The 23,758-nt window shown below is 54.1% G+C and overlaps 3 protein-coding genes across 4 annotated transcripts; 2 read left to right on the top strand and 1 right to left on the bottom strand.

Annotated features, from left to right (window-relative positions):
• Nucleotides 1-2,571: 2,571 nt before the first annotated feature.
• NFKBIE (NFKB inhibitor epsilon) lies at nucleotides 2,572-10,148 on the top strand. 2 transcript variants are annotated; one of them, XM_059937443.1, is made up of 6 exons: nucleotides 2,572-3,177; nucleotides 5,512-5,614; nucleotides 6,310-6,532; nucleotides 8,023-8,111; nucleotides 8,206-8,445; nucleotides 9,134-10,148. In XM_059937443.1, the coding sequence occupies exons 1-6, from the start codon at nucleotides 2,810-2,812 to the stop codon at nucleotides 9,197-9,199; spliced, it is 1,089 nt and encodes a 362-aa protein (XP_059793426.1). In that variant the 5' UTR covers nucleotides 2,572-2,809; the 3' UTR covers nucleotides 9,200-10,148. The 2 variants fall into 2 exon arrangements, with proteins under 2 accessions (XP_059793426.1, XP_059793427.1); XM_059937444.1 differs by having other exon boundaries at nucleotides 2,661-3,177; nucleotides 8,206-8,382.
• A 659-nt stretch (nucleotides 10,149-10,807) lies between these two features.
• Nucleotides 10,808-14,241, top strand: SLC35B2 (solute carrier family 35 member B2). Its single transcript, XM_059938594.1, has 4 exons — nucleotides 10,808-10,958; nucleotides 11,461-11,654; nucleotides 11,814-11,968; nucleotides 12,683-14,241. The coding sequence occupies exons 1-4, from the start codon at nucleotides 10,948-10,950 to the stop codon at nucleotides 13,619-13,621; spliced, it is 1,299 nt and encodes a 432-aa protein (XP_059794577.1). The 5' UTR covers nucleotides 10,808-10,947; the 3' UTR covers nucleotides 13,622-14,241.
• A 1,795-nt stretch (nucleotides 14,242-16,036) lies between these two features.
• HSP90AB1 (heat shock protein 90 alpha family class B member 1) lies at nucleotides 16,037-21,884 on the bottom strand. Its single transcript, XM_059938593.1, has 12 exons — nucleotides 21,776-21,884; nucleotides 20,270-20,416; nucleotides 19,745-19,951; nucleotides 19,484-19,643; nucleotides 19,203-19,336; nucleotides 18,789-19,097; nucleotides 18,205-18,370; nucleotides 17,804-17,994; nucleotides 17,545-17,692; nucleotides 17,144-17,412; nucleotides 16,526-16,859; nucleotides 16,037-16,410 (listed from the first exon to the last, which is right to left on the bottom strand). Exons 2-12 carry the CDS (start codon nucleotides 20,414-20,416, stop codon nucleotides 16,301-16,303), a joined length of 2,175 nt encoding a protein of 724 aa, XP_059794576.1. The 5' UTR covers nucleotides 21,776-21,884; the 3' UTR covers nucleotides 16,037-16,300.
• Nucleotides 21,885-23,758: the final 1,874 nt, after the last annotated feature.

The raw sequence follows: 23,758 nt of genomic DNA on the forward strand, positions 1-23,758 counted from the left end.
GGCTTCCTGTCCGAGTGCAGGCTAGATTCTGGAAGTAGTCAGTGACTCAATGCTGACCTCATGTGGCCAGAAAAGGGGCTGCCACACACCTGTTATGGTTTAGAGCCAGACACTGGACTGGATTGGGGTAGGTTTTTCCTTAAAATCAGCCTCTGTACGTATGAGAGAGGCGGTCCCTGCACACTCCTGAGTTCTTGTGTCCTTGCAGAGAGCTCAGATGTCCCCAACCCCTTAGACCTTCAAAAAGGAAAGAAAGTTTCACTGAAAACATTTTTAAAGTTTTGGATTAGGAACAGGAAAACGCAGCTCTACACTTTCAGATTGTTTGACCTTGGGCAAGCCAACTCACCTCTCTGGGACTCAGCTTGCAACTTTAAAATGGAGGTGATTTTGAACCCAAGTGGTTAGGGTTTGTACTTTTTGCTCCAGCCTTTGAGGTTGGGAGAGGAACAGGTCAGGGGAGGAAGTTGAGAACATCTGAAGTCACACTGACTCCAAGGGAAGGAGATGCCTCAGTTTCCTTCGGCTTTCCCCTCATGGCTCCTCACTGCCTCATGCTCAACACATCCTCCCCACTCTGGTCGCCAGTGGGGATGGAGAGCAGTGGGTCATCTCCTCCCTTCTGCCCTTCCCCCTCTCTTCTCCATCCACTCACCCCCTCCCCAAACAGAGACTAGGTACTTCTCCCAGCCCTCTTCCCTTCCCATCTCCAGTTCAAATGGAACCTCCCCTTCCTCTCACCCCACTGGGTAGTTGGCCCCGTGCTGTGCCTCTCTAGCACCCTGTTTTCACTCCTATCTTAGCCCAATCACTCTGTGTTGTAACTTTGAGGGGGCTTTTTGAAGGCTGGAACCATGGGACAATTTTTTTGTGGAGGAGGGTGGTTGTTGGTTATTACTGTTACTGTGATACTCGGTTTTGCTTCCAGCAGAGAGAACAATGTCAGGCATTTAGGAGAATCTCCATACATGTTTTTCAAATGAATGAATAAAATGAGGTTTCCTGGGGATGGTGGTAGGGAAGCTGCTTAGTAGGTGCCTGTGCACACCCCAGCTTCCTTCCCCCAATGCCAGAGATGGAAAAGGGAGATGTTTTCTTGAGGATGACCTTCTAAGCGCATTGCTGGAACTTGGGGTAGGGGATAAATCATGGGGCAATGATTTGGGGCTCACCACGTGAGTGGGGTTTGCCTACAGCCTCCTTAGCCCCAGGGAAAGTAGGGATGGGGAAGGAGGAAAGATGTGCTGGGGCTGGGGCTGCCGAGGGAACCTCAGCAGAGTGCTGCCCAGCATATCTCGGGCCTCCCCATCCTGGTCCCACCATGAGGAAGTAAACTTCCCTAACCAGATGTCACCACCTGAGGCCACTGTTTCATCCCTGTGAGGAATGACCCCTCTGCTTTTTTAGACAACAGTCTTCCTGAGAAAAACCACTTTCAAAAAGCACATCCTGGGGTTTCCTGGTGGCGCACTGGTTAAGAATCCGCCTGCCAGTGCAGGGGACACGGGTTCGAGCCCTGGTCGGGGAAGATCCCACATGCCCCGGCGCAACTAAGCCCGTGCACCACAACTACTGAGCCTGCGCTCTAGAACCCAGTGCTCCACAAGAGAAGCCACCGCAATGAGAGGCCTGCGCACCGCACCGCAACGAAGAGTAACCCCTGCTCGCTGCAACTAAAAAGAAAGCCTGCGTGCAACAACCAAGACACAACGCAGCCAAAAATAAATAAGTAATTTAAAAAAAAAAAAGCACATCCTCATGTCCAATTCTACGTGATCTGGGAAGTTGACACAGGAGACTCTCTATCCAGGACCCAAAGGGAGAAGTTCTCCTTTAAAGACATGGGTGTCCCCTTTGGCTCCTGGAAAAGCAAGAGAAATTGAGAGCAACGGTCAGCAGACAGGTAGCAACGCTTCCCCTTCCCACCTCCCACGTGCCCTCCCCAGAAGACGCCCAGCTTGTGCAGACGATTAATAAATATTCCTTTAAAAACAAACTAATGGGGACTTCCCTGGTGGTCCAGTGGGTAAGACTATGTGCTCCTAATACAGGGGGCCCAGTTCGATCCCTGCTCGGGCAACTAGATCCCGCATGCATGTCTCAACTAAGAAGCCCACATAGAGTCGGCATGCCCCAACTAAGAGTCCGCATGTTGCAACTAAGAGTCTGCATGCTGCAACTAAAGACCCCGAGTGCCACAACGAAGATCCCGCGCACCGCAACTAAGATCCGGTGCAGCCTAAATAAATAATTAATTAATTAAAAAAAAAAAGATCCTAGGAAGCATTAAAAAAAAAAATGAATGAATGGGAAAAATGAATGAAGAAACAGGAAGTGAAGGAAAGAAAGAGTGCACGGAATTAATAAATGGAATGAAGAAGGAAGGGGGAAAGAATGAATGGATGGTTGGATGAATGAATGAATGAATGAATGGGTGAGTTAACGCACCAGTGAGTCAGGACCGGGGAACCCCTGACTCGGAGCCAACGCAGAGGGCGGGGTAAGGGGGATTCCGAAGGGCTGGGCCTCGGTCCGGAAGCGCGGCGCCTGCCGGGGGCGGGGCCCGAGGGCGGGGCGAGCGAGCGCATCAGACTGGGCTACCCAGCTGCCCGGAGTAGCGGATGCCGAGGACCCCGCCAGCGTTCCGAGCCTCTCTACGCTTCTCGCCGACCCCCTCGGGCCCCCGAAGCCGGGGAAGGAGGCCACTCCGGGGCCAGCACCCGCTCTACAAGGCGGACCTGCAACCCGGAAAGGCGGCGCGGAGTCGGATCCTGCTCGGACCGGGCCCCGGCGGGCCGGCGCCGCGGGGATGTCGGAGGCGCGGAAGGGGCCGGACGAGACGGATGAGAGCCAGTATGACTCGGGCATCGAGTCTCTGCGCTCTCTGCGCTCCCTGCCCGAGCCCACCCCGGCCCCAGCCTCTGGGCCCTCAGACGGAGGGAGCCCCCAGCCCTGGACTCATCCTCCGGGAACCGCCAAGGAGCCAGAGGAGAAGGAAGACACAGACGGGGAGCGGGCTGACTCTACCTATGGCTCCTCATCGCTCACTGAGCCCCTGTCCTTGTTGGGGGACCCCAAGACCGTGGACCCAGCCCCAGACTCGCCGCTTCCCGCCGCGGGGGCGCTGAGCCCTCAGCAGCTGGAAGCACTCACTTACATCTCCGAGGACGGAGACACGTGAGTATGGGGGCTAGGCTAAGACAGGATCCCTTCCTCCCTCCCAATGCTAACTCGGGGCCTCCCCAAGGAGCCGCAACCCCCTATGTGAGAATCCCTCAAGTTACCAGCTCTGGAAGGGGCCGTCCCCACTCTCTCTTTCAAATTTAACTCTCAACCCACTTTTGAGCTGTAGCCAGGACCAGTCCAGAGGACCTGGCATCATCTGCCTGCCCCACCTTTTGGCAGGGCCCTTACCAGGCACCTGGAAACCCAGCCAACATCTTGGAAATCTACCAGTAACCCATCCCTAGGAAGAGAAAATTCCCCTGACCAGCCCAGTTTTGTTTTGTTTTGTTTTTTCCTTGCTGGGGGACAGGGCATCCTTGTTTGCTCAATATCTGGGATTCCCGGCCTCTGACCTCAGAATGCCCTGTCTCAAGGAACAAGAGGGGCCAGTTACAGGCTGCCAGTGGGCCCAGGAAGCTGGGGTTGGGGGTGCTGCCAGGGTGCATTGCTGAGACTGGCCCTAAGGAGGAGGAGGTGAGCCAGGCTGGGGCACTCTTGCCCCAGCAGACAGTCAGGCGACTGGCTGCCCCAGCTAACTTCCTCCTCTGCTGAGAAAGGGGAAGTGAGGGCTAGAGTCAGCCTTACCGACACTCTCCACCTCCTGAGCCCCACAAGTCCCCCTCACTGTCCTATGTGACCCCTTCACTTCATCCTTCCTCCCCAGGCCCAGGTGGAGCTTGGTGGAGACTGGGCTGGGGGGCAGTTGAAGTAAGAGACAGTTATGTGGCAGGGACTGGCCAGTTGAGGATTTGCCCCTCGGGAAGAAGAAAACACCGACAGGAGAGGGGGTGGCTGGGATTTGTGGGGTGAGAAAGAGTGGAGGGGGGCTGGGGTCCCAGATCTGGGATGCTGGAATGAACGGGGCTGAGGAGGCAGGAGATATCTGTCTTGACCTGCTTTTTTGGAGATGCAAGGGTCCTGGGTGGCCTTTGACAAAGATAGTCTCTGGACCCAGTGGGTGACCCTAGGCCTTTTTGTACTCTGTGCCCAGATCACCAGCCCTCAGGCCCACAACCAAGATTGTGCGGGCTCCCTGCAGAATACCTATGGCTGACCTTTGACCCAGGGAGTGGTGGCTTCTGAGCCTGCCCTCCTTTGTTAAACTCCCAGCCCCTGCCTTGACCATCTCTAGTTAGAGACAGATGTGGTGTCTAGACCCAAGAGGGGTTGGGGGGAGAGGTGTCAAGACTCCCCTGGGGGTTCCCTGAGAGGAGGGGGCACCTTCTTCCCTCCGGAGGTGTCTGGGCTGTGGGACATATGGAAATGGGAAGAGGAAGTGGGAGGAGGGGAGACTGAGGGAGAGAGGGAGGTGGCTGCAGGAATGTGACCAGAGAGCAGGCCCTGGCCGAGGGGATTTCCAGCGCGGTTCCTCCCTCCCTCCGTCACTCTCTCCTGGGCCTCGCCTGCCACCAAAGCCAGCGCCCCTCCCGCCCGAGTAGCCCCCTCCCCAGCCCAGACGGGCCTTTCAGCCAAGCTACCCGCCTGTCGAATGCCCCGAGGCAGCTGTCCCTGGCCTAGACCCTCCAGCTCTGGCTTTCATTTTCCCCACCTGATGTGGGGAAACCCCAGGGCTGGAACTTCCCCTCCTAGCCACCCCCTGCCCCCCAGGTTACGGCTCTTTATCTCCCACCAAGCACACGTTTTCTGCACTGCCAGACCTCCCCTCGGAGGCGCGCAGGCAGGCAGCGGGGGCCCTAGGTCAGGCCCCTCCCACGCCCTGCTGTCTGAGGAGTGGCCCTCTGGCCGCCCCGTGGAGGGCAGCAGGACAGGGTGCTGCCCTACTTCCTGCTCCTCTTCCAAGGGCTTCTGTCTCCGCTCTCTCGGAATGTGTTTCTGAGGGGGGAGGGGAGTGATCCCACCCCTGCCCTCTCTGTCCTCCCCGCTGAGGCGGGCAGAGATGGGGAGCCCAGCCCTGGAAACCACCTCTGCACTACCCCAGCAGCTTTCAGTTTGGCTTTGAGCCTGCAGCTGCCTGGCAGGGCCCTGGGGCCAGAGGGGAGCGGGGTGTGGGCAGGCTGGACAGGAAGGACCTTGTCCCGTCAGCACCCTGCCCGCACTCTCGCTCAGCCAAGGCCCTCCTGAAGGCCAGAGATGGGAACTTGGAGCTCCCACCCCCCAGGATCCTGGCTTCCCGCACCAACCCTCACTTCCTGGCCCAAACTCTCACTTCCCGCACCTACCATACGGGTGGCAGCTTAGACGTTCATGTGTTCCTTCTAACCCCAGGACCCCAGCCCACTCTCTCTGGCCTGGGCCCTGACCCCAAACCTTGCCTCTTCCTCCCAGGCTGATCCACCTGGCGGTGATTCATGAGGCCCCGGCTGTGCTGCTCTATTGCCTGGTTTTGCTGCCTCAGGAGGTCCTGGACATTCAGAACAACCTTTACCAGGTGGGTGGAGAGAGTGGGCTGAGCCCAGATACCTATGTCTGTCCCAGCAGCCACCCCCAGCAGCAGCACAGCATTCTCAGGCTGCTCCCTCAGGAAATCATATGCCAGACACGGGGCTAGAAGCTGAGGATGCAGAGAGGAGTGAGAAACAGCCTCTGCCCACAAGGTGCTCAAGCCTGGGCTAGGGGACTCGTGTCAATACCTAATTACACAGCATGGTGACAAGAGTTGTGATGGAGATGCATGCCAGCTGCTGTGGGAACCAGTGTCTGTGGGAAGCAGCCAGGGAAGGCTTAATACGGGAGGTGACTCTGCATGGAGCATTCAAGGAGGAGTTTGCCAGGTGGAGACTGCCTGGTGCCTCTGTCTCCTCCCCCCAACCTCTCCCCATCACCTAAGGTAACAGAGGTCTCCCCAGAAGGTGAGATGCTAGGCCCTGCCCCCCACTCCATCCTTTCTCCAGGGGCTTAGGCGACCTAAAAGGAGAGCAGGGGGCCACTTCCCTCACCTTGCCTCCAGAATTGGGGTCCCGAGAACTTGGTGGGGGATAACAGAAGGAAGACCAGGACCATAGCCTTTATAAGCAGTCCTCAAAGAAGGTGCTGGCCTCTGGCAATTTCTGTGCCCACGCTAGCATGTTCCTGGAAGTGGGAGCACGCTGCAGTGGCCCTGTGACCCCCTCTTTGTGCCTGCAGACAGCACTCCATCTGGCCGTACATCTGGACCAGCCAGGTGCAGTTCGGGCCCTGGTGCTGAAGGGGGCCAGCCGGGTGCTACAGGACCGACACGGTGACACGGCCCTGCATGTGGCCTGCCAGCGCCAGCACCTGGCCTGCGCCCGCTGCCTGCTGGAAGGGCAGCCAGAGCCAGGCAGAGGACCGCCTCACTCCCTGGACCTCCAGCTGCAAAACTGGCAAGGTGCGGGCAGCCTCAGGGCCCATGAGATGAGGAGGGGACAGGAGACAGGGACCCCACTCTTAGGGAAGGGAGGGTCACAGCTTTTCCATTGATGATGCATCTCCAGTTCTAAGCACAGAGGTACTCAGAATACCTTTGCTTAAAGAAAGAATGAATGGACAAATGAATGAATGAATGGGTTCTATTTAGAATTTATTGAGAACTTACTGTACGCTAAGCAGAGAGCTAAACTTTTCCCTCAGGATATTCAGTTTAATAGAGATTAGATGAACTCATTAACTCATTCAACAAAAATATACTGAGGGCTTTCTATGTGCCAGACACTGTTGTAGGAGCCAGGCTTGCATCTGTGAGCAAAACAGAGAATGTGTGAGGCAAACAATAAACATAGGAAGTGAGTCCTCTAGGAGGTTAACGGGCAGTCACTGCTGTGGAGACAGCAGAGCCGAGTGAGAGGACTGGAGTGTGTGTGGGGGGAGGTGATGTGATTTTTAAACAGGGTGGTCAGGGAAACCCTCGTGGAGCCCAGACATTTGAGCAGAGATTTGAAAGAGGTGAGGGGAATTTGAATCTAGTTCTCTAAGCAGAGAGGGGCAGAGAGGGGCCCAGGCCAGAAAGGAGCTAGCAACAAGGCTAGGGGAGCTCATGGGAGGAGGTGACCCCTGGGGAGGGCTGGGGGCCTGAGGATCCAGAGAGCTCTGAAGAAGGTGGCTTTTGGATGGGGCCTGAAGGCAGGTAGAGTTTTAGAAAAAGAGTGTGTGTGTGTGTGTGTGTGTGTGTGTGTGTGCACACGGGGGAGGGGGTATGTATGGGGGAGGGGGTGTGTTGGGGGAGGGGAGTATGTGTTGGGGGAGTGTGTGTGTGTATGGGGCAGGGGGGAGTGTGTTGGAGTGTGTGTGTGTGTATGGGGGAGGGGGTGTGTGTATGGGGGAGGGGGTGTGTTGGGGGAGGGGAGTGTGTGTTGGGGAGGGGGTGTGTGTTGGGGGAGTGTGTATGTGTGTATGGGGGAGGGGGTGTGTGTATGGGGGAGGGGGTGTGTGTTGGGAGAGGGGAGTGTGTGTTGGGGGAGGGGGTGTGTGTTGGGGGAGTGTGTATGTGTGTATGGGGGAGGGTGTGTGTGCATGGGGGAGGGTGTGTGTGTTGGGAGAGGGGAGTGTGTGTTGGGGGAGGGTGTGTGTGTTGGGAGAGGGGAGTGTGTGTTGGGGGAGGGTGTGTGTGTTGGGGGGTGTGTGTGTGGGGGGGGTGTCACTCAGCAACCTGACCCCTGAAGCGTGAAAGTTTCAATAACATGACTCTGAAAAGGTGGAAACTTTGAGTTCCTTTCCCCCCAGACTTTTGAGGGGGTTTTTGGGTTTGTGTTTTAACAGTCCTGTGATCAGAGGCACTGAGTGGGCAGGGGGTCCCTTGGGACTGAGGGGTAAGGGAGGCCCCTGAAAAAAGGGAGAGAGAGCGAGCTGGTGGATGCAGCCCCCATCCTCACCCCATCCCAGGTCTGGCCTGTCTCCACATCGCCACCCTGCAGAGGAACTGGCCACTCATGGAACTGCTGCTGCAGAACGGAGCTGACATCAACGCACAGGTGAGGCAGCCAATCAAGGTGCTGCCCAGCCCAGGGCCCAGGCCCGGGATGCTTTCTCTTGAGGGCCTTGGCTGACACCCTTCTTTCCCTCCAGGAGGGCACGAGCGGGAAGACAGCGCTGCATCTGGCCGTGGAGACCCACGAGCGGGGTCTGGTGCAGTTCCTCCTCCAGGCTGGGGCCCGGGTGGACGCCCGCATGCTCAACGGGTGCACACCCCTGCACCTCGCCGCCGGCCGGGGTCTCAGCAGCATCTCGTCCACCCTGTGCGAGGCAGGTGCCGACTCCCTGCTGAGAAACGTGGAGGACGAGACTCCCCAGGACCTGGCCGAGGATGTAAGAGGCGGACACTCAGCTCTGCTGTCCAGGACCTCCCTCGTGGAGACAGGCGCTTTAATAGCTGAAAGGGCCAAGGAGTTAGGAGCCCAGGGTGTAAACCACAACTCTGCCGCTCACCAGCTGTGGGACCTTGGGCAAGCCTCTGCCCCCCTCGCAGCCTGTGTTCTTAGCTGGTCAGGACCAGGGGCCCAAACTTGGACTCCTACAGGAGCCGTGCAGCTAAAGCGCATCAGAGAAGCAGGCTGGGTGTAAGAGAGCCAGGTGATGGGGCCTGCGGGAGACCAGACAGTCTTTTGTCTGAAGGTCACTCTACTCAGCTTCAGCAGATACTTGCAGAGGAGGAATGTGGGCCCAGTATTCCCAGGTCTTGGAATTTTTTAAGAGAGTTGAAACCTAGATTTTCTGTAGACTCTTTCCCATTTTTAAATGTTTGATGTAAAAAAATATTCAAAATGTTTTGTGAGTACCCTTTCCCAACACCCTCCTCCCAAAACAAAAACAAAAACAGGCCCTAGAAGCCCTGGGGGACCACTGTTTTGGGGGTTAGTAGGAAGATTTGTTCCCTGACGTCCTTCAACGACACTTGGTGGGGAGGAAAGGGCCCGATAGGTCTCCCAGCCCCCTTCCCCCACCGCTGCCTTTGTCCACGGGCCCTGATCTTGCTTCTCTCCATCCTCTTCCTCAGCCCTTTGCCCTTTTGCCCTTTGATGACCTGAAGATCTCCGGGAAGCCACTGCTGTGTGCTGACTGAAGCCGGGACAGACTCTAGGGCCCCGGACGCTCCACCTCTTCCCATCTGAAAGCTGGAGCCACAGCTGCTACAGTCTGGGCCCAGGCCATGTGCCCTGGGGACTGCTGAGGCCAGAGCCTGGGGCCAGCACAGTCCTGAGCTGAGAGGAGGGACCGCAAATACGAGAGCCAGTCTGGAAGGAAGAGCTTCCAGGTGGATGGAAGGACCCCCAAAGCCCCAGGCAGCCTGGGCGAAGCCTGTTTACCTCTGTTGAAGATGGCGGGGCTCTTGTCTCTACCCACGTGGGGTCAGCCTGAAGCTGCCAGCCGGTAGGCAACATGGACTCTCCTGAGTGAGGAGAGACACTGAACTGTGAGTGAGCAGGGCCCTGAAGGGTTCCATCTCACTGCTGAGGAGGACTTTGAAACACTGTTGTTTAAGGACTTCACACAGAAGGCCCTGAACTGAGCCTTTTGGGGATGGGGAAGTTTCAATAACATGACACTAAAACAGCAGAGACTTTTAAACACCCCCCCACCCCACTCCCGCCCCGAGTTGTTTTGTGCGTGTGCCTGTTTGTGTGCATTGGGGATTTTGAGACAGGCCTGCCCTCTGACCTTGTGGTGGAGGCAGAGAGAAGGAAATTGTCACTTGAGCAGGGTAGGGCCTTGTAGGGAGAGTAGGGAGGCTAATGGTCCTCAGGCCTCTCTGTCCAGCACAGACCCTTGCCCTTTCTGTGGAAATGCAGATGGATGGAGGAAGAGAAAGAGGAGTGAGAAGATGCAAGTGGGAGGCCTCACCACGGCCCTGGAGGAGCCTGGAGAGAAGGGCTAGCCTGTGGAGGGTGACACGAGGGAGCGTGGCTTTGTATGTTGTTTTCTCTCATTCCACATATGTTTGAGGCACCTATTAGGTCAGGCCTATGCTGGGATAGAATATGTGGGAATAAAACAGTTTCTGGCCACTTGGAGACTTAGTCTAGTGAGGCAGCCATTAAGATCATAAACATCCAAATAAATATGTAATTGCATGTCGCGATGGAAGGAAAAGAATCGTGGGAGGGAGAGCAGTGGAGTGGGTGTAGGGCCATACTTTGGGTGGTCAGGGGAGGCCTGAGTAGGGGCTAGGGGGAGAGCTTTCAGGGGAAGGCTTTTGGTGAATTAGAAGAACTGAGAGCAGGCCAGGGGGGCTCTGCAGGGGGGTGGGTGAGTGGGCGAGGTAGACGGGGGCCAGGTCACGCAGAACCTCCGAAGGTCATGAGGATGCGGGGACAGAACTGTTGGTCCAGCCCCCGAAGGAAAGAGACATCTTCCTGCCAGAAAACGGGGAAATGGTAACATAAGGGGATGTGCCTGGGATGCAGAACTTCAGTGTCCCCGTCCCTAGGATGGCAGTGGTCACCACCACCTCCGGGCCGGTGGTGAGGGCTAAGGGCGATGACGAAGCGGGGGCGGCACCGGGCTGGAGCTCCCGCTCCCCCCCCTCGGCCCCACCCCACCCGCCCACAGAGGCAGCCAGCCTCCCGCGCGCCGAGCCGCGTCTCCCGCCGGGCCGCGAGGGGGCGCTGTGGCCCGGCGGCGGCCCGGGGCGCTGCGTGGTCGCGGCCGGGGGCGGAGGGGCGGCCGCGGGGAGGGAGGCGGGAAGAGTGCGGCACTTCCGCTAGCCGGCCCCTCGGCTGCTGCTCCTGGAGGCGACAGCGGCAGTGGTGGGAGCGCGCGGCCCGGGGACCCGCATTCCCCGGCCCCGCTCCGCCCCACGCGGCCGGGACCATGGACGCCAGGTGGGGGACTAGGGGGAACGGTGAGCCCACGTGACCGAGCCCCGCGCCACGTGACCCCCGCTCCTCAGCGCGAGGGGACGGGTGGGGTCCCATCTGCCCGGCTGGAGGCCAACCTGGCGCTGCCCGGAGCCGGCGGTGGGGGTGGGGGGGTGGGGGGGTAGGCGGGCGCCGTAGCGTTGTGCTCCTCGGGGGCTCCGGGAGTGTCGGGCGGAGAAGTCGGGGAACCCTGGCGCTCCGGGAGCCCCGAGGGCGGGGTCAGGGAGCGCTGGAGGGAACAGAGAGAACCTATGTGGTCGGAGGGGCGGGTCCGCTCTCGGGGATGGAGGGAGCCCTGCCTGGCCCGCGCCGGCCACCCCAGGAGAGAGAGAGGCTCTTTGTCCGCGCTGGGCTGCAGCTGAGGGGGGCGGGGAGGAACTCCGGGCCCTTCTCCAGTGTCGTCCCCTCCGGAGGGCCCAGAGGGTGAGGAGCTGGACCCTGATCCTTCTGCCCGCGGTCCCCGCAGGTGGTGGGCAGTGGTGCTGCTGGCTGCGCTCCCCTCCCTCGGGGCAGGTGGAGAGAACCCCGAAGGCCCTCTGGAGTCATGGACCCACCTATGGTTCTTCCGCTTTTTGGTGAACGCGGCTGGCTATGCGAGCTTTATGGTACCTGGTTACCTGCTGGTGCAGTACTTCAGGCGGAAGAACTACCTGGAGACAGGTGTGTGGGGAAAGGGTGGGGAAGTTTGCTCAGTCTGTATTACGAGTGTTGGCCAGCAGTGCAAAGGGGAGGTGGCGGCCAGCAGGGCGGGCTGGCAGCTGTAGGGGAGATGAGGTGCTACGGAGAAGTTTGGGGTTTCACCTTGTGTACTTTCTCCAGGCAGGGGTCTCTGCTTCCCCCTGGTGAAAACTTGTGTATTTGGCAACGAGCCCAAGGCCCCGGATGAGGTTCCTCTGGCTCCCCGGGCAGAGCCGGCAGAGACCAGTCCCACTTGGCAAGCCCTGAAGCTGCTCTTCTGTGCTGCGGGGCTGCAGGTAAGTAGGCAGGCTCTGCGGCTCTTCCTGGGTCGGTCCCCGCGGACAGGGGCTCTGTGGAACCAGAGCGTTCACCCCACCGGTCCCAACAGTTTGCTGGTGGTTGTGTTGTGTGTCTTCCTCCTCCCAGAGGCACACCATCTTCTTGGGGGTGGTTGGAGGAAACGCTGTCTTTCCTGTCCTCCTGTCTCTACCCTCTGTGATTTCTCCCATCCCCTTGTGATGATGTCTCATATACCGTAAACCCACTGTTAAAAGTTTCAGCCTTACCCACTACTGCGTGTGAGAGGGGTGCTGAGATGCTGACCTCATGGCATTTTGGAGTGGGCACTTGTGGTTCCACCTAGTATACCATGTTGAACTAACAGGTGTGCAGTCTTCTTTAAGAACTCTTCCTCCCACAGTTGGTTGAAAATAGAGAAGAAAATACTTGGGATGGAGTCGGCGCTAACATACCCTACTGTGGGGACAAACAGGGTCTGGTCAGTCCTAAAGCATTTGTTGTTGTGTTTCACACACACTTGATTGCCTGCAAGGTGAATCCAGATTTGGGAGAGAAGAAGAGGAAAGTAACTGCTAGTTACTGCAGATATTTATGTTGTCCCTCCTCATCATTTTCGGTATCATCCTGAGGAAGGAGGAGGTTGTTGCGCTCTCTGGCCTGCCTTTTCCTTCTCTTGCTTATCTCCTCTCCCTCCGCCCTTCCCCATCCAGGTGTCTTATCTGACATGGGGAGTGCTGCAGGAAAGAGTGATGACCCGCAGCTACGGGGCCACGGCCACATTGCCAGGTGAGCGCTTCTCGGACTCACAGTTCCTGGTGCTAATGAACCGCGTCCTGGCACTGATGGTGGCTGGCTTCTACTGCATCTTATGCAAGCAGCCCCGGCACGGGGCACCCATGTACCGGTACTCCTTTGCCAGCCTGTCGAATGTGCTCAGCAGCTGGTGCCAATATGAAGCTCTCAAGTTCGTCAGCTTCCCCACCCAGGTGCTGGCCAAGGCCTCCAAGGTGATCCCTGTTATGCTGATGGGAAAATTGGTGTCTCGGCGCAGCTATGAGCACTGGGAATATCTGACCGCCGGCCTCATCTCCATCGGGGTCAGCATGTTTCTGCTGTCCAGCGGACCGGAGCCCCACAGCTCCCCGGCCACCACGCTCTCAGGCCTCATCCTGTTGGCAGGTTACATTGCCTTTGACAGCTTCACCTCCAACTGGCAGGATGCCCTGTTTGCCTATAAGATGTCATCGGTGCAGATGATGTTTGGGGTCAACTTCTTCTCCTGCCTCTTCACAGTGGGCTCCCTGCTAGAGCAGGGGGCTCTCCTGGAGGGCATCCGCTTCATGGGGCGACACAGTGAGTTTGCTGCCCACACGCTGCTGCTGTCCATCTGCTCTGCGTGTGGCCAGCTCTTCATCTTCTACACCATTGGGCAGTTTGGGGCTGCTGTCTTCACCATCATCATGACCCTCCGCCAGGCTTTTGCCATCCTCCTCTCCTGCCTTCTCTACGGCCACACTGTCACTGTGGTGGGGGGCCTGGGGGTGGCTGTGGTGTTTGCTGCCCTCCTGCTCCGAGTCTACGCCCGGGGCCGTCTAAAGCAGCGGGGAAAGAAGGTCGCGCCAGTCGAGTCATCTGTGCAGAAGGTTTGAGAGGCCTGAGCGATGAAGTGAATAGGACCCTCTCACTGTACCAGTTTTCCTGTCCTACTGTAACTTCTCGGAGGCGGCAGGCTCCAGGGCAAAATGCAGGTTTCTCAGTATCACAGACCAGCTCTGCAGTTGGGGGTAGGGAGCCCAGGAGGCAGCCTTCCCCTTTGCCTTAAGTCCCCCATCCTCTAGTGGGCAGGATTCTTCCCAGGGTGGAAATGGCAGTGGGAAGGGGCAGGGGGCAGTGTTGAGAAGGCAGAGGCACCTTCCAGAGCCCCTCCCTCCTCCAGTTCCCTGAAGTCTTGCCCTGTAGGCTCTGCCAACGCCTCACCTGTGCTTGTCCCCTACCTTGAATACCCACCCTTTCAGACTCCGAGAGACCTGCATTTCTTACTCTGGCGAGAGAAGCACAAGTGTTGTAGGCTCCAAATGCTGCTTTCCCAGGAGAGTAAGTGAAAGACGGTGCTGTGCTGCGGGAGGGTGTTGGGAGTCCCGCCCAGCACCACCACCCGCTCTGCTCCTGGATCCCTAGGCTCTGCTCCATGAGCCAGTTGCAGGTTTTGGTACTTTGGAAATGTAACTTTTGCTCTTATAATTTTATTTTATTAAATTAAATTGCTGCAGCGGGCTCGGTCCTGTGTTTTGGTTGACTGAAGTACAGACTTTCAACTTCAGATGGGTTATGTCCGATAAACCCATCAGAAGTTGAAAATGTGTTTAATACACCTGACATAGCTTACCCTACCTAAAACTTCCATCAGCTCAAAACATCCTACAGTTGCTGTTTTACAGGTGTCAAATATCTCATTTAACTTGTTTAATACTGAAAATGAAAAGACAGTGGTGGTTACGTGTACCACTTGTTTGTGGGCAGGTGGCTGGGAACTGCAGCTCAGTGCCCAGCAACACCAGTGAAGGTACCTCATACTGTCAGCCCAGGAAAAGATCAAAACTCAAAAGTAGTTCCTACTGCCTGCGTGTGCTTTTGTATCAGCACAGTAAAGTCAAAAAATTTTGAGTAGAAGACCCTCTGTATGTGCTTTAGGAAAGGGACTTTTTAAAGTGTTATATGGTAGTTCAAACATACCATTTATACCTTCAGTGTTTTTCTTTTAATCATTATTTTTTAAAATTGAAGTATAGTTGATTTAGTGTTAATTTCTGCTGTACAGCAAAGTGATTGTTACATATTTTTTTAAGTACTGTTTTCCATTATGGTTTATCATAAGATACTGAATATAATTATGTGCTATACAGTAGGACCTTGTTCATCCATTCTTGTTCATATAAAAGCTTCCATCTGCTAACCCCAACCCCAACCTCCCATTCCATCCCTCCCCCATCCCCCTCGGCAACCACCCGTCTGTTCTGTCCATGTTTGACTCAGTTTCGTGTCATATTTTACATTCCACATGATATCATATAGTATTTTTTCTTTCTCTTTTACTTAGCATGGTAATCTCTAATTGCATCCATGTCGCTGCAAATGGCATTTCATTCTTTTTTATGGCTGAGTAGTATTCCCTTGTATATATGTACCACATCTTCTTTATCATCTGTCGTCAACAGACGTTTGTTTCCATGTCTTGGCTATTGTGAGTTAGTGCTGCTGCAGACATAGGGGTGCATCTGTTTGAATTAGTTTTGTCTGGATATATGCCCAGGAGTGGATTACTGGATATGGTAATTCTATTCTGAAGTTTTCTGAGGAACCTCCATACTGTTTTCCATGGTGGCTGCACCAGCCTACATTCCCACCAACAGTGTAGGAGGGTTCCCTTTTCCCCACACCCTTTCCAGCTCCTGTTATTTGCAGACTTTTTTGTTTGGTTTTTTTTTTGACCACACAGCATGCAAGGATCTTAGTTCCTGAACCTGCGCCCACTGCAGTGGAAGCAGTCTTAATCACTGGACCGCCAGGGAAGTCCTGTTATTTGCTTACTTTTTAACGTGAGGTGGTACCTCATCATCATTTTGATTTGCATTTCTCTAGTAGTATGTTGAACATCTTTTCATGTGCCTATCGGCCATGTGTATGTCTTCTTTGGAGAGATGTCTATTTAGGTCTTCTGCCCATTTTTTAATTGGATTTTTTTTTTTTGTTATTAACTTGTATGAGCTGTTGGTATCATTTTGGAAATTAAGCCCTTGTCAGTCGCATCATTTGCAAATATTTTCTCCCATTCTGTAGTTTTTCTTTTTGTTTTATGGTTTCAAGTTTGATTAGATCCCATTTTTGTGACTTCTAAACTTATCAGTGAACTTTTAAAAACTTAAAGTCCTACTATGTATCACGTTATGTATACTCAGGATGATGGCAGGTTAAGACTTGGGAAACAAACTAGGGAAACTCCAAAGGCAGCATTGTACATACTTGGGGGGGGGGGCGTCCACATGATTTGAGAGAGCAGAAGTGTATAAAAAACCTGCATCATCTTTATTTTGCATACTTTAATTTCAGAACAAAACAAACAAAAAAACACAATACACAACATTCAAACCCCATGTCAAATGTGGAAAGGAATAGGGCTTGAGGCCCATATCCTGCCTTGGACAGAGGGACAGAAATAAAACCACTAGACATCAGCAGAAGGAACCAAGTGTGCCAAGGCCACTGGGGCTGCTGCTGGGGGAGCCACGGGGACACTATACAGAGAGAACAGAGTCTGCAGGTAGAAATTCCTAATCTACTTCTTCCATGCGAGAGGCATCCTCATCACCCTCAAGGGGGGGGATCTCATCAGGAACAGCAGTACTGGGCTCCTCTGCTGTCACTTCATCTTCATCAATGCCTAAAAGTAGGAAAGAATGCCACTTGAGATCTGACCCAAAAAGCACTCAGTCCAATCTGCCCACCAGACCAGTTCCTCACCTCCTCGCCACACTCAAGAGGACAAGAGTACTCACCCAAGCCTAGCTTGATCATGCGGTAGATGCGGTTGGAGTGGGTCTGGGGATCCTCAAGCGAGAAGCCGGAAGAGAGCAGCGCGGTTTCGAACAGCAGCACCACCAGGTCCTTGACAGCCTTGTCATTCTTGTCTGCCTCTGCCTTCTGCCGCAGGGTCTCCACAATGGGGTGGTCAGGATTGATCTCCAGGTGCTTTTTGGCCATCATGTAGCCCATGGTCGAGTTGTCCCGAAGTGCCTGGGCTTTCATGATGCGCTCCATGTTGGCAGTCCAGCCATAGGTGCTCGTCACGATGCAGCAGGGTGAAGACACAAGCCTATTGGAGATTGTCACCTGTGGACAGTCACAAAAACCTTGGGTTCACATTAAATCAAACTGCCACCTCGAGGCAAACGTGATACTTGAAGTTCTGTTCTCGGGGGGAAAAAATACCTCATCTTTGGTAAGTTTAATAGGAACAGCAACCTTAAAATCTGCCTGGTTAAGAAAACAAAAGGGTAGGATTGGCGCTGAACAAATTAGGCTGCCCCAAACCACTAATTGTATAGCAACCAGAGACTGAGGGAAATAGCCCTGAAGGCATCTGTTACAAATAACTTAGCTCCAGAGTTGCCTACCTTCTCCACCTTCTTATCCAAGATCTCTTTCATGAGTTTGCAGAGGTTCTCAAACTTAGCCTTGCTCTCCTCCATCTTCTTCTTCTCCTCCTCATCCTCAGGCAGCTCCAGGCCCTCCTTGGTAACCGAGACCAGACTCTTCCCATCAAACTCCTTGAGCTGCTGCACACAGTACTCATCGATCGGCTCTGTCATGTACACCACCTCGAAGCCCCGCTTCCGCACTCGCTCCACAAATGCAGAGTTGGCAACCTGCTCTTTGCTCTCACCTGCGGGATTACTCAGTGTGACTCAAGGGCCAGAATGCCTCAACCTGCCAGTTCCCAGGTACCCCTGAGTGTCCTCCCCTTCTCCCCACACCTCTAAGGAGAGGCTTTGATCAGACCCAGGCTCCAACGCACCAGTGATGTAATAGATAGACTTCTGGGTCTCCTTCATGCGAGACACGTATTCTGAGAGAGAAGTCATCTCATCTCCAGACTGGGAGGTGTGATAGCGCAGCAGCTCAGACAGGCGTCGCCGGTTAGTGGAGTCCTCATGGATTCCAAGCTTTAAGGGTGGAAAGAAAAAAACAATCTTGCTAAGAAATAATTTATCCTCTATGAGTAAGAAATAATCCATCATAATTATTAAGCAAGAAAGTACTTGCTGCCTCTTTACCTTTAGATTTTTAGAGAACGCCTCATAGAATTTCTTGTAGTTCTCCTTGTCTTCTGCCAGTTCTGAGAAGAGCTCAAGGCACTTCTTAACAATGTTTTTGCGAATGACCTTCAAGATTTTGCTCTGCTGGAGCATTTCTCGGGAGATGTTCAGGGGAAGGTCTTCAGAGTCAACCACACCACGGATGAAGTCTGAAATCAAGTACGTAAGCTCAGTTAAAAAAAGGTAGGGGAGTGAAGAGGATAAAAATAAAGGTATACACAGGGTTATCTGGATTCAACAGGACCAATTTTCTCACTGAACCTTAACTTGTTATGTTGCAGAGACATGTTATGAAGAAGACTTCAGTCAGTCCCCTGAGAATGCTGAACGCAAGTACGTTAGGCCAAAAAGATACTCACTGAGATATTCTGGTATTAATTCATCACAGCTGTCCATGATGAACACACGGCGGACATAGAGTTTAATGTTGTTCTTCTTCTTTTTGTTCTCAAAGAGGTCAAAAGGAGCCCGACGAGGGATGAACAGCAATGCCCTGAATTCCAACTGACCTTCCACAGAGAAGTGCTGAAAGAAATCCAAGATAATCCCACTGTGTATTTCAAAATAAGAGTGGCTTTTTGTCCCAACCCCAAATTACCCAATATTTGGAACTAAAATCTTCCCCCTAAGCACTAGGAATAGAGTAGACGCTAAGGCAACTGTTGAGAAAATTTAAGCTCTAACGCCCTAAATGAACCCAACATGGTACAAGCGGTGTATAATCCTTGGGTCAATAAGGAAATCGTCAAATCAGGACCCCGGATGGGTAAAGCTGCCACAGAACAAGTGAGGTAACTGGGGAAAATGTCATTTCTCCACCCTGGAAGAGTCCATTAGCAAGTGAACTCATGGCATTCACAGCTCCCAGCTACCAACCAGTTGGGTAAGTTCCATTTGCCCGTTATCGGCTCCTCCTATTAAGCCAACAAGTAAGGCTTCTTACCTTCACTGCCAAGTGATCTTCCCAGTCATTGGTAAGGCTTTTATAGAACTCTCCGTATTCCTCCTGGGTGATGTCATCAGGGTTTCTGGTCCAAATGGGCTTGGTCTTGTTCAGTTCTTCCTGATCAATGTATTTCTCCTTGATCTTCTTTGTTTTCTTTTTCTTATCTTTGCCACTATCATCCTCCTCATCTGAGCCCACATCTTCAATCTTAGGCTTCTCCTCATCATCTTTATCTTCCTCTTCTTTCTCACCTTTCTCTTCCTCTGCCTCATCATCACTGATTTCCTTCTCGCGTTCCTTCTCCAGCTAAAAGTATCAAAGACGATAAATGCAGAATACAGAAAGCAAAAAACCAAAGGTCCATTTAGATTCTCTAAAGCATCTTCACTTGAGTTACCAGTCCATACTTACATAGAGTGTGATGGGATAACCTATGAACTGTGAGTGCTTCTTCACCACTTCTTTGACCCGCCTTTCTTCTAAGTACTCTGTCTGGTCTTCCTTAAGGTGGAGAATCACTTTGGTACCCCGCCCAATGGGCTCACCTAGAAAAAGTCAATTAAAATGGAGTAAAAAATGAAACTAAATGCAAAACTGTAAATATAACTGCTTTACAGATAAAATGCTCAAGATCTTTATTACTGTTTCCCCAGAATTCTCACCCAGACATCTTAAGAGGAAAGCCAACTCACCATGGTCAGCACGCACAGTGAAGGAACCCCCAGCAGAAGACTCCCAGGCATACTGTTCATCATCATTGTGTTTTGTGATCACAACCACTTTCTCTGCCACTAGGTAGGCAGAATAGAAGCCAACACCAAATTGCCCAATCATGGAAATGTCTGCACCAGCCTGCCAAAAAGTTTAAGGAAGTCGAACACAAGTTTCAAAGAAACAGCAAACCAAACACCAAAAAATACGAATGGTGTGTGCCTAGCTAAAATACCACATACCTGAAGAGCCTCCATAAATGCTTTAGTACCAGACTTGGCAATGGTTCCCAAATTATTTACAAGATCAGCTTTGGTCATGCCAATGCCTGTGTCTACCAGAGTCAGGGTGCGCTCCTGGGGGTTGGGGATGATGTCAATTTTCAGCTCTTTACCACTGTCCAATTTGGAAGGGTCTGTCAGACTCTCATAACGAATCTTGTCCAAGGCCTGGAAATACAAATTGCAATTTTACAATTCTGCTTCCTTAAAGCCCATCTCACCCCAAAAAAAACTTTTTTTTTTAATTCCCAAATACCCTCAATTCTGATTATCCGTTCAACGTGTAGTTTGAGAACCACATCCAACTATAGTCTCTATCCACATCTATCCACCTACCCACCATGAAATAAAGCAAACCTTTTTGTAACTGCAGCAAGTTTATATCCCCTTCAACACTGAACACCACAAAATGCCAAACCACCCTTCTCCCTTTTTCGAAGTACTTGAAAAACAAAAAACGCCAATGAAAACACCCAAGGCACTCACATCAGAAGCATTACTGATCAACTCCCGAAGAAAAATTTCCTTGTTGGAATAGAAGGTATTGATAATAAGAGACATGAGCTGGGCAATTTCTGCCTGGAAAGCAAAAGTCTCCACCTCCTCCTCTCCATGGTGCACTTCCTCAGGCATCTAAAATAAGAAAACTCAAGAATTTAAGACTACTAGAGTTCACCCCGGTTACAATAAAGACATTATGAGATTCAATTCAAACTGTTTTGAGCTGTGTACTGAGACAAAATCCTTTCCTGTAAAAATTTCAGGCTGCATCCTTAGACAGAAAACAATGGGGAGAGGGGGTGCGCCTAACATACTCAATGAAATGCGTTAAGGTTTCTTGTACTTTGGAACCAAACTACTGTTACAATGATCCATGGATCAGCATCACCTGGTAATTTGTTAGGCACGCAGAGTATCGCCCCTAACCTAGGTATCTCGAATGTAAGTAATAACCCCGGTTAATTCACACACATTTAAATATGTAAATCACTACAATTCCACCATTTTGGGTGGGGGGACCTCCAATATGACTAGTTTTACGTTAAAGGGCAATGACTTTAAACTGCTCTCCCATGAGGCATCTCCAAGCACATGTGGGATTACTGCCTCACGTGGTAGGGGAAGCTGACTCGAGAGATCGGTGGGATGCCCTCCCAGGATGGCTATTAAGACAAAGAACCGATAAAGCAAGAGCTCCACCGTGACCTCTGAGCACACGTGACTGAGATGCAGGTCCAAACCAAACACAACTAAGATGGTGGCCGTAGTCTGCTGGGCCGACTCTCGTCCTTGTCGGACATGCGTCGGCCAGGACCACGAGAGAAGGGGGCGCCACCGCGCAGCCTCCCTTCGCCCCAGCATCCGGGAACCAGGGCGGGGCACCGGGCTCCAGAAGCTTCCAGAACAATCTCAGCTCTCGAGAAGGGGCGGGGGAGGAATAAACCCGTGAATCCCAGAGCCTGCCCCCTCCCCTCTCCCATTCCTCCTCCTGCACCAAGACGGCAGGCCAGAGGCGACCGAAAGCATCCCTCGCCGCAGACCCTTCCGGAAAACACCCGGAAAAATTTAAAAACCGCGGTCAATAGAAAAGATGGCAAAACCTGATCAGGACCGGGCTGTGCTGAGTCACACCGAGCGCGCACACCCACAACCCTTGGGGACCCTCCGGCGCCCCGTAGCCGCGTCCGGAAGTGGAGAGGCAAACATGGCAGCGTCCCGGGCCGGCGCGGCCACCACGTGCAGCTACCCACTAGCCCAGATCCACTCCGCGGCCCACCTCGCCCATGGCTAATAGCTGCCTAGAAGCAGCCCCGCCACCAAGCACAGAAAAGAGGCTGGACTCAAGAGCTCCCTCCCACCCCCAACAGAAAATGGGAACGTTATCCCAAAAGCCGCCCCAACACAACAAAATATGGGAGTCGGACGCGAGAGACGAAAACAACTCGGAAGAGCAATCTAACCTGAAAAACCCGCAGAAGACTGCAGCCTTACCTTAAAGAATAAGAAACGCAGATACTAGAGAGCTGAGCGGGCAAGGACTGCCTCAACCTCACTCGCCGCAACAGGGGTGCACGGGGGTGACTCAAGAGAACGGCTGTGCGCCCCCAGTCGCCTTATATAAGACGAAGCACAGCCTAGCTGCCCGCCCCCGGATCCCTCCGCCTTAAAGGAGGATGCCTGTCAGCACCGCACCTGCCGCCGCCCGCCCACCTTGACGTCATGGTCCAAAATAGGGGAGGGGGCGGTGAAGAACTGGAGCAGCCGGCCTCAGTCTGCACCGGGAGCGCACGTATTTACTCGTTTTCATAGTCCCGTCTCTGCGCTTCCAAGACAGGACACCATCAGAAATAGATGTTGGGAATGCTCTCATGACGTAAGCGGCGGATCAGGGGCGAGGATCCCCATTGACCTCCGTAGAAACCTCTAGGGCAGGCGTCTCCACACCCAAGAGTCCCTGCCTCGAAGGACGCCTAAAAAGTGGCCAACCGCTCCCACCTAAGCTCCCAGGCTCGATCTCCCTTTAGAATCTTCGCTACACATTCCAGCAGCCCGATAAGGGGAAGGGGTCTTTTCCGCGGGCGGTGCGGAATCTGAACCCCAACTCTCGGCAGCCCAGGGAATCCCGGCCCTCCCGGGGGGAGGGCCAGCGTTTCGCCGCGAGGCGTGGCTCCGGCTGCGGGAAGGGTGCCGGCTCCGGCTGGCGGGGGACTCTTTGCCTGCATGCGGCGGAAGGAGCCACGGCGGCGGTACTGCGATACTTCCAGCACGTTCCAGGCCCGCCTAGGCGGTCCCGCCCCACCCCCTTCCCTCGAGGCTCCGCCCCGCCCTCTGCGGCCTGGGCTGTGCCTCTGCGGCGGCTCCGCCCCGCGACCGTTCTGCTAGGATCCTGGGGTTGAAGTGGGCTGCCCTAATCCCGTTTACTGTAGGAAACTGCAGGGGGCACCCTTTACCCCACCTGCCAGGCTCAGCTAGCCCAGCACTGCGTCTGGGGTTGGGATTGACCCCACTTCTCCCCCATCAATCACACGGGCTGTTGGGGCAGCTCTAAGGGCGCCGCCTTCAGAGAGCGGAAACTGGGCATGGGGGTCGCGACGCGATGGACCCTCCCCAGCTTCTGCAGCCTCCCACAGGTGTGGAGCGCAGAGACATGCACATCGAGTTGTTTCTCAGTCTGGTTTCCTTTTTTTTTTTTTTCCACCCTCTTCTCTCTTTCTGCAGCTGTCTAGATCTGGGGAGGGTCGGGTCTCCAGGGACCCCTGCAGGGTGGCAGAAGTTCTTGAGGACTCTGGCCAGAGTGTAGCCCGCTCCAGGCGGCTGGAACCACGTCGTTCCCCTTCAGCGGTGGCGCCGGAGGCTCCAAGCCATGGGCCTGCCCAGCGAGCTGCGGGACGCCGTGCCTCTTCTGGCTCTGTCCCTTTTGCGTGCCCTACGGCTGGTGAGCTGTCCTTGCCTTTCCAAGGCCTCATCTTGGAAGCCTAGTGGACCCACAGACGCTCCAGGAGAGAATGGCCACTCCCTGCGCTGTGACCTTGTGGATGTCCAGCAACTCCCTTCGTGGCCCACTTTGTCGGCCCCTGGCGAGCTGGGGAGGGCTTCCCCCACCGCCACCCGCGGACCTCCCTCAGCAGCCCTGGTGCCCAGTCTTATTCTTTCATATCTTCTTGGTTTATGTGTTCAGTTTCAAGGAACAAAGGACCCTTGCTTTCCTTTTCCTCGCCCCACACTCCAGACCTCATCAACCCTGCCATCACTACCTCAATTTCATCTCTCCTTACACTTCCACTCACTCCCCTTCTTTATGGTCTCGGAGTCAGTGAGTGGGGGAAGGGCCGTGGTGCTGCTGCTAGGAGGCCCCCCGGATGCTGTGTTCCTGATGGAAACCTCAAACCAGGAGCGTCACCCCCCAACACACCCTCCCTCCCCCTGGGCAGAAGGGGCCTAGTTAATTAAACACCTGCTCCCTGGTTCACAAAG

The sequence above is a fragment of the Balaenoptera ricei genome, chromosome 11 (assembly GCF_028023285.1).
Source record: "Balaenoptera ricei isolate mBalRic1 chromosome 11, mBalRic1.hap2, whole genome shotgun sequence".
Classification (NCBI taxonomy): Eukaryota; Metazoa; Chordata; class Mammalia; order Artiodactyla; family Balaenopteridae; genus Balaenoptera; species Balaenoptera ricei.